This window comes from Spea bombifrons, chromosome 10 (genome assembly GCF_027358695.1).
Source record: "Spea bombifrons isolate aSpeBom1 chromosome 10, aSpeBom1.2.pri, whole genome shotgun sequence".
NCBI lineage: Eukaryota > Metazoa > Chordata > Amphibia > Anura > Pelobatidae > Spea > Spea bombifrons.
The window spans coordinates 20,074,410-20,089,013 of NC_071096.1; the positions used below are offsets into that span (position 1 = coordinate 20,074,410).

Here is a 14,604-nt window from a genome sequence, read left to right on the forward strand (position 1 = left end):
AATGTTTGGCTTAGTAAATAGTGATAGGGGTTGTACTGCAGAATTGTCAGTGTCTGGCTCAAAGTATAGGCACACATTGACGGTGGTACAGCGTAATCCCTAAGTATATAATGATAACAGTTATGCTGTACCACCGTCAATGTGTGCCTCAGTATATAATGATAAAAATTTTGCTGTACCCCTGTCAATGTTTGCCTAACCATAGAAACTATTCAGTTTGAAAGTGTGTGTGTGTGTGGGGGTGGGGGTGCAACATACGGGATCTGCCACAGGTGTCAAAAACTCTAGGTACGCCCTTGCGTCGTGCGGCAGTCAGGCCCAATGGCCATTCCACAGCTCTTCGTCCCACGTCTTAAAAGGGGTGGGATAAAGAGCTGAGACACGGCTATTGGGTGCACGCCAGCCGCTTTAATTTCATTAGGCGGGACGGCCGCTTTCAATGTCGCTCACAGCCGCTTTGGTGGCGCAATGGGCCACTTGACTAGACTTGCCCCCCAGGCCTTAGGCTGCTGATAATCAGTAGCTGTGACAACTATTGCAGTTTATTAGCCTACCATGCCAAATTTGAAAAAAATTACATTTTAAAAACGTGATGCATGCCTTGCAATATTTGCCCTATACTGGTCAAAATAGATGAAAATCTTGGCTTTATTGGGTGGTTTCCAAATAAGGACAAGTTAATGAATATATTTTGGATATTTTTTTCCTATTGGCTCAATGTGTGTACAATTTGTTTGTATACAAAACTGTAAAAAAAATGTGATTTTTTCATTTTTTCCCCACTTTTTCCAGTTTATTTCAAACAAAACAATGTACTACCCAGCTTAATATGGGTTCAAATGAAAGCCCTACTTGTGCTGAAAAAAACAGAGAGAAATTACAGTTGATGAAAGACATAGCAAAAACACAAAAACGGCTCCGGTCCTTTAGCGACACCTTAGTATCAAAATCCCGGTCCTGAAGGGGTTAAGACAGACCTGTTTTTTATTTGTTGTACCCTTTGTGATAATGGCTGCTTTAACATTTTGGTGCTTTTGTTAAACTATCATTTTCTTTTCTCTCCTTTAGTAAACCCACACAAATTATATGTTGTTTTTTTCAAATCAAGAAGGACTTTCTTTACTTTAATTTACTATTAAAAAAAAAAATAGAAAAAAGCGTTTTTTCATATTTTTATTTGAAAAATCTTTCACTCATCTACAAATGCTAATGAAAAAAAATCCTGCTGAATAGATTCCACTATTTGCCCTGAGTTTAGAAATACCCAATGTTTTTATTTGCACTTGTTTTGCATGTTTTAGGGAAATAAGTACAAATAGCGTATTGCTATTTCTGAACCATTTTTCCCCCCAAAACTGGTCATTCTGCCCCCATGTGCTATTTGGGAGATCTTTGAAGGCGATCAGTTCTATTTACCGTATTTGCTCAGCTATAAGACTTTTTTTCAGAGCAAATGGTCTGAAAGTGGTCTGACTATAAGACTAAAATCCAGATCCCCCTGGGAATCTGCAGCACAGAGGGGAAATCTGGGGATACATTGGTAAGTCTAAGACGGCAGAGTGTCATATCAGGGGGGGGATATAAGGCATATCTGGGGGCAGAGTGGCAAGGCTGGGGCAGAAGTGCACAAATGCACATTGTAATTTTGGTATGAATTTACAGCGCCTGGCATATGCCCCTGTCAAACTACACCCCAATGTGTTCTGCAACATCTCCTGAGTACAGCAATATCACTCATGCGTAGATTTGCCTGGCTTTTTGGGAGGCAAAGGGCCAGGTTTGGGAGGTGCCCATTTTTCAGTGTTGAACATTGAGATTTGGTGATCCTATGCTCATGCCCTATTTGGGGCATGTTTGAACCCCGGTCTATTCAATTTACCCCATCAAACCATGTATTTTTTATCACTAGACACTTGAAGGTATTTCAAATGCTGGTACTTCAACCATTTCCAACTAATGTTACCACCAGCCTTTGTCAAAGTTCGTTATAGTATTTTTTTGGTTTTCTTCACACAAATTAAACTTCAGGTATGAATTTATAGTTTTTATAAATCGCAGCCAAACAGCACCCCAATATGTGTTCAGTGGTATCTCCTGAGTGCAGTAATAGCCATGCATAGGTTTGTTGGGTTATTTGGGGGCTAAAACCCCAAGTTCGGGAGGTGCACATTTTTCAATTTGGGATTTTGACATCTGGCGATCCTGACCCCAAGTCCTTGCCGCCAGCCAATTCAATTTACCCATCAAATCATACACTTTTGAAAACTAGACACCCTAGGGTATTCCAAATGGTGGTATTTTAACTCTTAATGCCAGGATTTTTTGGAAGATCCAGCTCCAATTTTAGGACTGTTTTTTTTTCAATGGTCACATAGTGATAAGCGAGCTGGGCTCCATTGACCTGCATGGTTGGCTGTAGTACCAGTAGTCAACCAGCAGGGTTAGACCTGTATAGTCCCTCTGAGAACTTATTTTGAACGGGCACCACCATCTTGTTAGGGGCATCTCTATCAGATGGAGTTTTAAAATGCACCTAGGAGCAATCAAACAGGGCCCTTGACTTTTTTTTGTGTGTGCTACTGAAAGTTTCTATATAAAGGCACTTTATCAATACTGGCTGAGCATCATTACCTTCTGACCACATGCGCTGTCAGATTTGAAAGGCATATAGCCTTTTAATATGGTGAAAATGATCACTCCTATGCGCTGTCTAATAGGGCCCCTATGTTTTTTTTGGTGGTGCTGAATGCCTCAGTGTCGAGGCATTGCATTAACACTAGCTGAGCTAAGAAAGCAATTGTTGTTTTCTATGCTTGTTTAACCCCATGACAGGTCGGGCACATATATTGTCATCAAGAGGTTAAAGAAAATGTAAATAATTAAATCAACTATGATTGCTCAATACATTACATGTTACTGCAAATAACTTTTTAATATTCAGTGCCATGTTTGGTTATTAAGGGAAATTGCAAGGTTTTTTCTAACTGTATATTATACTTACGTACACATGTTACGTAATTATGTTATTCTGGCCCACTCCATAGGACTTCCTCCTTTGACTGCATGTTGTAGGCTTACCATGAGAAAGGATTGTTCTAAGGCAGCATGTCTTATAGTGATGCAGGTGTGTTGGCTACCTTTGCGTTTACTTTATATAACGTATAATTTTATTTTGGTAAATAAATGGTGACCCAATTTTCCCAAATGCCTATATTGTTAAATGAAAAAGCTGCTTCAGCCTTGGACAAGTTGACTGATGCTTTCCAATGCTCTGGCATTAAATAGTTTGCACTGCTTTTCTCTGGAAAAAGAGTACAATGTTAATGTTTCGTGGGATTTCATCTGGAAGCACACTGAGAGATGGTCTTTTTTTCCTTTCACTGGTTCTGACGCTTATTCCTCACAAGGGCAAAGATGGCAGTTATTGATGCTAAAGCAACTCCTCCAACTGCAGCATATGTTGTAGCATTAACCACCTGTAAGAAAATAACATTCATATAAAATCAACATCACTACACCCATACGATCAATACTATCACACACACTACAAAAAACACCAGAAACAAAATAAAAGCCCCTTAAACTATAGATGCACTTGCAGACCATGTATCTGACAGTATACAACATATCATGGGGCAGAAAGGCGCTTCAAGGACTGGGCTGTAGTTTTCTTCTCTCTCAATTAGTGTATCCACACAAATTATATACTGTTTTTTTCAGGAGAAGGAGAGCCTACTTTAGATACCACTATATTGATTACATTATCTAACTTACTATAAAGAAAAAATAAAATATGGTAAAAAATAAAGGAAAAAAACACTATGAATTTTATTTGAAAAATCTTTATTTTAAAACTCATCTACAAAAGCTAAAGAAAAAACCTGCTTAATAGATTCTAATAGTTGTCCTAAGTTTAGAAATACGCAAATATTTTAAAAGTTCTAAGCCAACAAGCAGCGTTTTGCGATTTCAAAACTATTTTGTTCAAATCTTGTAATCCTACCCCATGTCCTATTTGGGACATCTTTGGAGACAGCCAATTCAATTCACCCACCATCAAACCATATATATTTAAAAACTAGACACTCAAGGGTATTTCAGCTGCTGGTGTTTTAACAGTTACCATGCACTTTTTCTACCAACAGTCTTTGTCAAAAATTGTAACTTGCTAACTACCCATATAGCACACTGAAAATGAAAAATCCCAGCTGTAAAAATAGCTATACTGTAATAAATTAGATAAATAGGATATATGCACAATACCTGATCTGAGAAGCGCCTTCCATATCTCAATTCAGTTGCAAAATGTTCACAGTTGGCACTGGTCACGCTGTATGGCATTGTTAGGCCGACTTGCTGCAATGCAGCCTTTACCACCTCTGCTGGAGCATAAGGGATCATCTTCTGGTCATACTTGTTATTGACCCTATAATCGCAACCACCGGCAACATCTTCTATGAGATCCTTTCTCACCACGGCTGTACCACCAAGTGCTGAGGATAAACTAGACCAACCTTCTTGATCTGATGGCAGAATATAAATAGTTAATATTTCATTATACCGTATTGGTCCGAATATAGGCTGCACTTTTTCCCCCACTTTAAGTCTTTAAAGTGGGGCTGCGGCCTATATTCAGGGTTTTGCGCAGGGATGCGCAGTTCATGTCGCCCGACCCCCAGGACATGCAGTTCCGGGCGCCGGGCGGGAGTTTTTGTTCCGTTTTCTGGGGGGTTTGGATCCTTCTCTCCGGCAGCCATTTACATCTGCGCGATGACCTCCGCTGCCGGAACTTCCTCCTATGGTGGAGCACCGGCGTGACATAACCTTCCGGTGCTCCATCATAGAAGTGCCGGCCGCGGAGGTTGCCTTCGCATATCACGCAGACATTCACCGGCTGTGGCGATGCGCGTAGACAACCTCCGCTGCCGGCACTTCAGCCTGTGTGTCTCCGTCGATGAAATGCCGGCAGCGGAGGTTGTTTGCATGCATCGCACAAACGTCCACCAGCCGGCCAGGAGTCTGGGGGGCATTGGTAAGTCGGGGGGGTTGGCACTTCTAGGAAGCAGAGTGGGATATCAGGGAGGGCAGGTGGGCATAAAGCATATCTGGGGGGCAGGTGGCCATTTCTAGGGGGTAGGTGGGCATTTCTAGGGGGCATAAAGCATATCTGGGGTGCGGCCTATATTCAAGCCAATACGGTACATCCCTGCATGCAACTTGTTTCAACCCTGCCAGTTTTTATAATCTTCAATGTAATTTTGAAGATCTATTTATGTTTATGATGACCAAATGTCCCCTTTAAATTCTTACGTAGTCCATCTTGCAAATGCTTCTGCAGAAAACCCTCCATACTCACCACCTCCAGCTTCTAGGCTTTCAGGAGATGTGTCTGTCCAAACACATCTCTTGCTGCCTGTGCCCACATGGTATACTGAGAGACGAATCCTGGCCTAGGGTGTCGAGTGCTCTATGAAATGCCTTTTAACCCCCTTAATGCCACTCTGCCTCCAGAAATGCCTTTTAACCCTCTATATGCCACTCTGCCTCCTGAAATGCCTTATACCTCCCTATATGCCACTCAGGCCCATAATATGCATTTTAACCCCCTAAATGCCAGAGTGGCATATAGGGGTATAAGACATTTCTAGAGGCAGAGTGGCACATAGGGGGTCAAAAGGCATATCATGGGGCACGGTGGCATTTAGAGGGTTAAAAGGCATATCATGAGGCACAGTGGCATATAGGGGTTTAAGGTATTTATGGGGCAGAGTGACAAGCCTGGGGGCAGATGTGCATAACTGGGGGGCAGGTTGGAAAATAAAAGGAATTAAAAACAAAATATTTTTCTCAATCATAGCTTTTATTAAAAAAAATAGTTAACATAGTTTACATGAATTAACATTTACTGGTAAAACTTTTTTCCTATAGGGTCATCTTATATTCAGGCTTTTTCTTTTTTCCTAAATTAATATTCAGATTTTGGGGGAGGTCATCTCGTTTCTTGGAAAGGAAGGGGTTTTAAACCCTTCATTGGCATTGATTACATCATAGGCTGTGATCTTGCACAGCAGAACCTTTTTAGTTTTCTGTGCATTTTTTTACGAGTTTATTTTTAATTATCCATTCATGAAATTATTTTAAAAAAAAAATTTAGATTAAATAAATTTACATCCTCTTTGAATTCCATGGTTTTACATATCAGGACATAACACAGTAGGTCTACAAAATAAGTGAATACAGCCTCAGATGAACAACAACACGTGACATATTACACCGTGTCAGGATTTCTTAAACAAAAATAAAGCCAAAATGGAGAAGCCACGTGTGAAAAACTATTTATGCCCTTACTGCTGCCATAGGAATTAAGATGCTAAGTAGCAGACAGGTGCTGGTAATCAAATGCCCTTGATTAATTGATAATCAGCAAAGAAGAAGTTTTAGCAGTTTGCTGGATGGGAGCAGGTGTGTTAACACAATGCCAAGGCAGAAAGACATCATCAATGTTCTTAGAGAAGCAATTGTTGCTGCCCATCAGTCTGGAAAGGGTTATTAGGCCATTACCAAACAATTTAACCCCTTCGTTACAGTGGCTGATATTATTTTTTGTACCCTACGGCTGTTTTAACATTTCTGAGGTACTCGTGTTTAGCTGTAATTTTCTTCTTTCCCATTTACTGAACCCACACAAGTTATATATTGTTTTTTTCAGACAAGAAGAGCTTTATTTATATATACATAAACATATACATATAATTAACTATAAAAAATTATAAAATATGGTGAAAATTGAGAACAAAATGACTTTTTCTGACTTTTACTTGAAAACTATTTTACTCATCTATAAAAGCTAATGAAGAAACCTGCTAAATAGATTCTACTACTTGCCCTGAGTTTAGAAATGCTCAATATGCATTTTGCCATTTCAAAACCATTTTTTCAAAATCTGGTAATTCTGCTCCCATGTGCTATTTGGGACATCGTTGAAGGTGATTTGGACCAGTCACTGCTCCTCATGCTGTTCAAATGTATGACAAGGAAAGCTATGTTTTAAACAAAGTTCATGTCAGAATGAAGATACATACCAGTCAGATGTACAACATATCCATCTCCCACATATATACCCCAATGCTGGTAAAAAGGCCTTATGAATTCAATTAGGTCCCCAGGCTTAGGCGGTGGTCCCTGAGGAAGAAAATTAAAATGCTTATTAAAGGACATTTCCAAATGCTTTTCACCGTAGACATAGGAAGAAAGAGACAACCTTTAGAAGGGAAAAGTCTTTATATGTCCCAACAGAAGAAAAGAAGCATCCCAGGTTTTGGCAAAGATAGAGTTAAGATGGCTGTTAAAGCTATACAAAGCTCTAAAGCGTTTTTTTTAAATACGAGGCTACCAAGGCACTACCAAGATGTTGTCACTCTTGTTAAGTTTAAATATAAACAAAGTTATTGAAAACATTGTTGTAAATCAGCTAAAATATCAGAAAGCATCAACTATTAATTTCTTAGTCTGCTACCTAAGCAGGTAACCTTTGTCTGCCTTCTTACTTCTAAAAGCTACAGATCTCAGTTTATTTTGCTTCTGGTGAAGCTTTAGACATAGATCCATGCCTCATAATATTTCAAATAGCCAAAGAGTGACACTTGTTTGGTGTGTAGTCCGAGGTATGGCTAGGGATCAAGGCTTAAATACCTTTTAGACCTTTCTGACCTATTGATAGCCACAAAGTGTTTTAATAACAAGAATATGTTTTACTTACACCAGTTAATATACAACAAATTATCTGCTGTTTATATACAAACTATTGTGAGTTTCAGGGATGTACAGTAGTATGACAGGCTAGATAAAAGTGGGACAGGGGGATAGCAGGGCTGTACAACACCAGGATTCAAGGGCAGCAAACAGACCGAGTGTTATACATATACTTGAAAGGAAAAAATTGGTTAAAGGGATAGCATGATAGCTGAGAGGTCCTTTTAAATATAAATGGTGCCCCACTTTCCATGCAAGATAATGCACCTTCTGCCCAGAGATCATGGGGGGAGGGGGCTGGATCCCCTGATTTCAATGAGAGTTCAGCCAATCAGTGAATAGTCTGATCACAGAGTAGCCTAGGAGCTGCAATTTCTACTGGCAAGAAACATATGGTAATTTTCAATCTGCAGTATGTTGGCATTAGTGGGGTTAAATGATTCTTTCCAGGCTTGCCAGGAAGTATTATAGCCTCTCCCAGGACTCCTACAGAAGGCTTGTGCTGCTGTTTATAGATTATAGTATGGAAAACTACTACTAGCAGGGTGGTTTCCCAAGATTTTTTTTATTACAAATGCCTCAGACCAAACAGAGCTTGGTTCACTTAACTACAAGCTGCTAACAGGTACGGAAGTGCATACACCCTAGCATCTGGGCTCAGAAATAAATCTAGCAGAGCCCTGTACATGCTGAGAAACACCCTGCCCTCTCCTGAGATGTGTAATAAAATGCCCCATAGTCACTGTACAGGGCTCTGATATATGCTGAATGAAATTTAAAAATCAGTATAGACAGAAGAAACAGAAAGAAAATTATATCACAGCGGTCCAAGGATGACTGTCAAATTTCCATCAGTGATTTTTGTTTTCAAGATCCACATGGTGTGAATAAACATGCAGCGTAAAAACAAGCAGAATGCCTTGACGCGTTTCGCACCTTAGTGCTTCGTCATATCTGCTCCTTGCTTCAGCTAGATCCCTGGGACCTTTCTCTTATTAATCTGTTGTTCAGAGATAGACGAGCAGAGCTCTGGCAGGAATTAGACCATATGACAAGCTGTACGTTTGTGACAACAGTTTCTAAAGGTTTAAGTCCCACTGATTCTGGAGGGGGCTGCTAAGGGGCCCCTCTGATTTGAATTTTTGGGGCACCAGCATTTATTTTACTTGCAGTGCCATATACAGCCACTAGACTACAGTAACAAGAGCTTTAGGCAAAATGCACACCTCAACTGCATTTTTTTGAGCTCTTTTTATAAACTTTTCATTTTTTATTTAGAAAATCTGTGTTGGCCAGGCTCATCTTTGGGATATTGTCAGACTTCTTGGATTGTTACTGGACATGTAGTTTGGGTTTGCCCAGCCCTCCCTGTAGACTGATTCTTTTGTAAAGGGATGTTATACATGGCATTATATACCATATCACAAAGCATTATCCCAGAGACTGTTATTCCAAGGGCATAGCCATTAGAAATCCCAGTGACATTTCACTAAACTCACTGTCCCGGCCCCACAAATATCTATGACCTCACGTCAGCTGATGTGTGTGTCCAGCTCTGCCTTTAGCCCAGTAGAAAACACACTTCTGTATAAAACAATTTAACAAAAAGCACGTGACAAAGAAATAACTATTAGCTTATAACTCACCGAGACCAGAGGCATGGCGGCTCCTGACCGTCTGAGTTTCCGTTATTTTATTGTATCCACCCCTCGTTGGAGTGAAAGTGGTTGTACCGAGTGTCAACAGTCAGCGACCTAAGATCTGGAAGCTCTTCGTGTCTTAAACACAGGAAAGCAAAAATCTGTATATAACGGGGATCAACTTGATGAAACGAAACCAACAAAACAGAAATAGAAAGTGATAATTAAATAGAGGCGAACGGTACGACGTGGCTGGCTTGTAGATATGCAGTGTGCTAGCAGGAAAATCCGCGGGGTCAAACGGGTGAAGATCAGGAATCAAAATCACAGAAATGACGTCAGTGTTTCGGAGTTTGAACACATGTCCATCAGGGACAACTCCCATAATATTTAGCCAGCAACTAGAATACATTGCATAGCTTTCTAGACCTATCTCTTTGGGAAATTAGCTGGATACGTTGCATTTTTGTACATAAGTTATATTTAAAGAGTGACCTTTTCAAAAGTGGCTTTATCGCCGTAGCAATCAATTAAATGGTCTCCATGGTTACTGTGGCAATAAGGCCATTTATCTGTGTTGCACCTTCTTTCAACCTCAATAATAACCCATAGATTCATAATAATTCCCATGAAGGGAATGACTGAATGTCGAACAGTGGGGGTGTTCAAAGGCTCTTATGCTGAAGCTGTCTGGTCAGAGCCAGCAAAAATGTTAGGCATACTATTATGCCCTAAGGGTCATTTTTGGTGTGCATAATATTATGTCTCTAGGGTCCTGAATGGACTAATAAGGAAACTCCTTTTTATTTATTTAGTTTCATTTGAGGGCATGTAAGTTGTGACTTCATAGTATATTGTGTATTAATTGATCCTCCAAAACTGGTCAGGTAAGGTTTGTAGATAAAGGAAAGACTTCAAAAAAGGAACTAGATTAAAAAGTCAGACCAAACAGAGCACAGACGGTGCTGTGCATATCCAGCCATCAGCCACACTTGCATCATCAGGTGGTCACCAGTCTTCAAGTTCCAAGGCTGCCTCATCAACGCAGTCCTGACTGATACAGATCTCTATATGGTTGTTAACCGTTTGGGACTGTCATATTCTTTTCTAAAATCCATGATATTAAAGTGTGGTTCTTCCCCAGTTAGATGGTTATATTGATATTTTGTCACAGTACTCTAGGGTACAGTTGTTTCTCTGTGGTTACATTGTTTATGGTTTTGTATATCTGTCTTTGTATAGAAATATTTGTTTTCTCCCTTCTATTTATAATATATGATATTGATATATGATAATATATCACTGGAGCGCCATTTACGATGACATCATGTCTCACGTGCATTGGCTCTTTTTAGTCTCATTAACTGGCAGAAATTTGTTATTTTGATGTTTTGTTGCTATGTGTTTTACTTTGTTTTTGTATCTGTGAAGTGATTCTTTTAGCCATATACTATTGCAGATCCTCAAAACAAACCTTGTAAAGGGTTCATAATATCATTACACAGTGATATAACACACAGAATGTTAGATTGTATATTGTTAGTGAGGCTCATGGGTCTGTTGTGGTGCAATATCTCAAGTATAAAATCACTTATTAACCCCTTTGTGACAATGGCTGATTTTAGTTTTGTACCCTTCCTGACAATTGTGACGGAACCCTCCATTACTGGGGCCACTGGAGAGGCCTGACAGCCAGCCTCCTCCCTACCGACTATGGGCCCTGACTTTGTAAAGACTAGTGTGGCTACCCCCAGCAGTATATCATCCCATTACTGGCTGAGGGGATTATCTCTAGCAGACAGCCATGATCTGTAACCAGGGACCGACCACCATTGTTTTACTTTAATGTTGTATAAATCAGTCTGTTTATCATCTTTTTTGTATGCACCGTTACTATTTTTTGTTTATAATAAATATTCCTTTATTAAGTTCTGCCTTTGTCTGGTAAAGACTCACATTACCTGATTAGACCATTTTATTGGTAATTTGAAATCACATAATTATTGTGTTAAAGTATATTGTGTGGGTTCTTAGTCTAATTCTCTTGGGGGACCAAGGCACCCCATTTATGAATTGTCTTGGTGGTGGCAGCATTATATTAGTTATATCATTATAGTTAATTGTGTGTGGTATTAAGGGTAGATATTTTTATTTTTAGCACTATTTCCGGTCTAGGGCAGACAGATTTTAACCCTTTTACCACCAGAACCAAGTCATGCGCACGCTTGGAGTAGGGTGCGTGTGGGACATCAACTAATTTACTGTAAAAAAATATATATATAATATGGTGAAAAATTGGAAAAACACTTTACTTTTATTTGAAAAACCTTTTACTCATCTACAAAAGCTAAAGAAAAAAACTGCTAAATAGATTCTACTATTGGCCCTGAGTTTAGAAACACCCAATACTTTTATTTGTGCCACAAGTACAAGTAACATATTGCTATTTATAAACCTTTTTTCTCATAACTGGTCATTCTGCCCCATGTGCTATTTTGGAGGTCTGTGAAGCCGGGCAGTTCAATTTACCTCCAAACCATATATTTTTGAAAACTAGACACCCCATGGTATTTCAAATCCTAGTATTTTAACTCTTTCCATGCACTAACTTTGGTGTGTTTTTTCACACACATTGTGCTTCAGGTATGAATATACAGCTCCTGGTATTTGTCACACCCCAATATGTATTCAGCAACATCTCCGGAGTACAGTAAGTCCCGTGCATAGGATTGCTTGGCTGTTTGGGGGCCAAAGGGCCACGGTTGGGAGGTGCGCATTGTTGCCCTATTTGGGACATCTTTGAACCTGGGCAATTGAATTTACCTCTATCAAACCACATATTTTCGAAAACCAGACACCCCAGGATATTTCAAATGCTGGTATTTCTGCAACACTGGCTTAAGCTTAAGAGGCGATCATTGATCGTAGTAAGTACTCCCCCCCCACACACACACTGGGTGCCACTATAATAGAAAGGCATATGGCTTTTCATTATGGTGAATTCCCGTTCTTCAAGGAATCGTACAAGGTCTCTAGGTTTTTGTTTTTTGGTGTTGCTGGATGCCTCGATTGCAGCAACACCAGCTGAGCTAGGGCGCAAATCCTTGTTATCTGGGGCTGTTTTAAAATTTGAATGTATAGTGGAAGGACTGACTGATATATTGTTGATGTCAGAGAGGCACTGTCTGACATCAGTATCCTTTTAATAACTTGTTTGAGGGACTGAGGTGTAGCCATGGTCACCAACAGTTTCCCAGCCTTGTTTTCTTAGAGGAATAGTATATTTTAGTGTGATCAAATAACGTTCTCACTTCTACTCATTCCTGATGCAGAATCTGCTTAAATTGAACAACCCTTTTCAAAACGCATATAAAGACACTGTGATGGACAAGAAGAGGGGTAGCAATGGTTAACTTAGAATAAATTTGTCCATACAATTTAAATATTGAGTTAATATTACAAATATTTATAACACGCATAGCAGGAAATTATTACATTTGCCTTTATTAAAAAATAGTTCATACAGGATAGAAAAGTTAAGCAGCAAGAGTAAGAAATCATTCATTGGCCCAGATTACATATCCTCTTGTGTGACACCTCAGCTTTGGACATCAGCTTTTCAAGACCTAAGTAAATTTGACATCAATGGAGTATCAAACAAAATATTTCTAAACACACCATTTGGTACTTAAGAAGACATTTATAATTATGAAAAAAAATCATCTTTGGGCACTCATCTAAACCTCCACTTATATAATTTTCTTTGAATTATAAAACAAACATGAAAAACTACAAAGGACAGCTGCAAGCTGTATCTTCTCACCAGAAGACAGAAATAGTTAATGTAAAACATGCAAATTGCTGCCAATTGGTGTATTCTTTCATTTTAACATACAATTTTTAACAGAAAAGATACATTAAGGGCCAATATATTTTACAAAACAAACCATATACATGCATATATACACATGCAACCACATATAGCTAGTTCACAATCATGCACAATCACAAATACATACAAATTGTACACTTTGCTACAAAGTGGAACACTAGTGCCTGCACATACCTTGTATGCGTTTATTTAGTGCAAACTGCTATACCTGTGGAAATGCACATCTCTGCACTATATATATGCATGTATGTATGGATAAAGATGTTCAATAACGGGAGTGATCCATTAAGGTTTTAGTTTGCTGTGATGTGATTGGGAATACCTACTTGGCTATTTCTTTGGAAAATAGAGTGAAAGACTATGGACATTCATATATATTCATGTATACATAACTTTATATTTACTAATATCGCTCACTGGTGACGTTCCCCTGGTTCTTGAGAGTTTATAGATATATTTCCACTTAACAAAAAGGATAATTAAAACCTTGTAACACTATTTTAACAAGAATATTTTAAAAATACAGCTGCACTTATTTCTAATTTTTTTGGTGCTCTTTAATTACACTTTTGGTAACTTTTTGGATATTGACAAGCAGGACCTTTACATGTACAGGATAAGACGCAGATGTGTATAGTGCAACTGTGTAATTGAGTTAAACAGCCAAGAGCTTCATACACCACCTGAAGAAGGCACAAACTGTACTAGGAATACCGATAAGGCACCAATGTTGCTAAAGTAACAATAAAAAAAAAAAACGATATTCGGGGAAAGGTTGTTTCGTGTAACCTTTAAATAAGCAGTTGTAATATTTAACTGTCTGTCGTCCGATATATACAGTATTTTCATACCTTGTCCTGCAACAGGAATGAGGAAATTTCAGGCCCATGTGGCTTTTAAAGTCAGAATTAAGATATATTTAGGACTACAGTATCATTTGCATTGATTCAACAGTGCATATAGGTTCATTAAAATGACACGCCTATAATAAATTTAATGTTGGTCTGTTCACAAACCTTGAGGCCTTTTAACTTCCCATCCTTGATACTAAAGGTGATACGAAAAAAGGGACAAAAAGTATTTAGTGAGCAGTGCAGTGGCTCTTCACACCCATGTCTGCATCAGATAATCTATACATTGCTATGGCACAACCTACTAAACAACACAAAGTAATTCGGTTAATTTGCAGTTGTGCCTTGCAATGTCTAGCAGTAAATCCTCTTAAATGTCTTGGGAAAAAACATTATCATTATAAAATTTAAGCCAAGTTGGTCCACATATATTACATTAAATTAGGGGTTTCTTCAAGCCTTTGCCATA

At 38.9% G+C, this 14,604-nt stretch overlaps 1 protein-coding gene across 1 annotated transcript; it reads right to left on the reverse strand.

Annotated features, from left to right (window-relative positions):
* Window positions 1-1,906: 1,906 nt before the first annotated feature.
* Window positions 1,907-9,550, reverse strand: LOC128467162 (phospholipase A and acyltransferase 3-like). The gene is made up of 4 exons (XM_053448702.1): window positions 9,399-9,550; window positions 7,083-7,182; window positions 4,264-4,523; window positions 1,907-3,476 (listed from the first exon to the last, which is right to left on the reverse strand). The coding sequence occupies exons 1-4, from the start codon at window positions 9,411-9,413 to the stop codon at window positions 3,378-3,380; spliced, it is 474 nt and encodes a 157-aa protein (XP_053304677.1). The 5' UTR covers window positions 9,414-9,550; the 3' UTR covers window positions 1,907-3,377.
* Window positions 9,551-14,604: the final 5,054 nt, after the last annotated feature.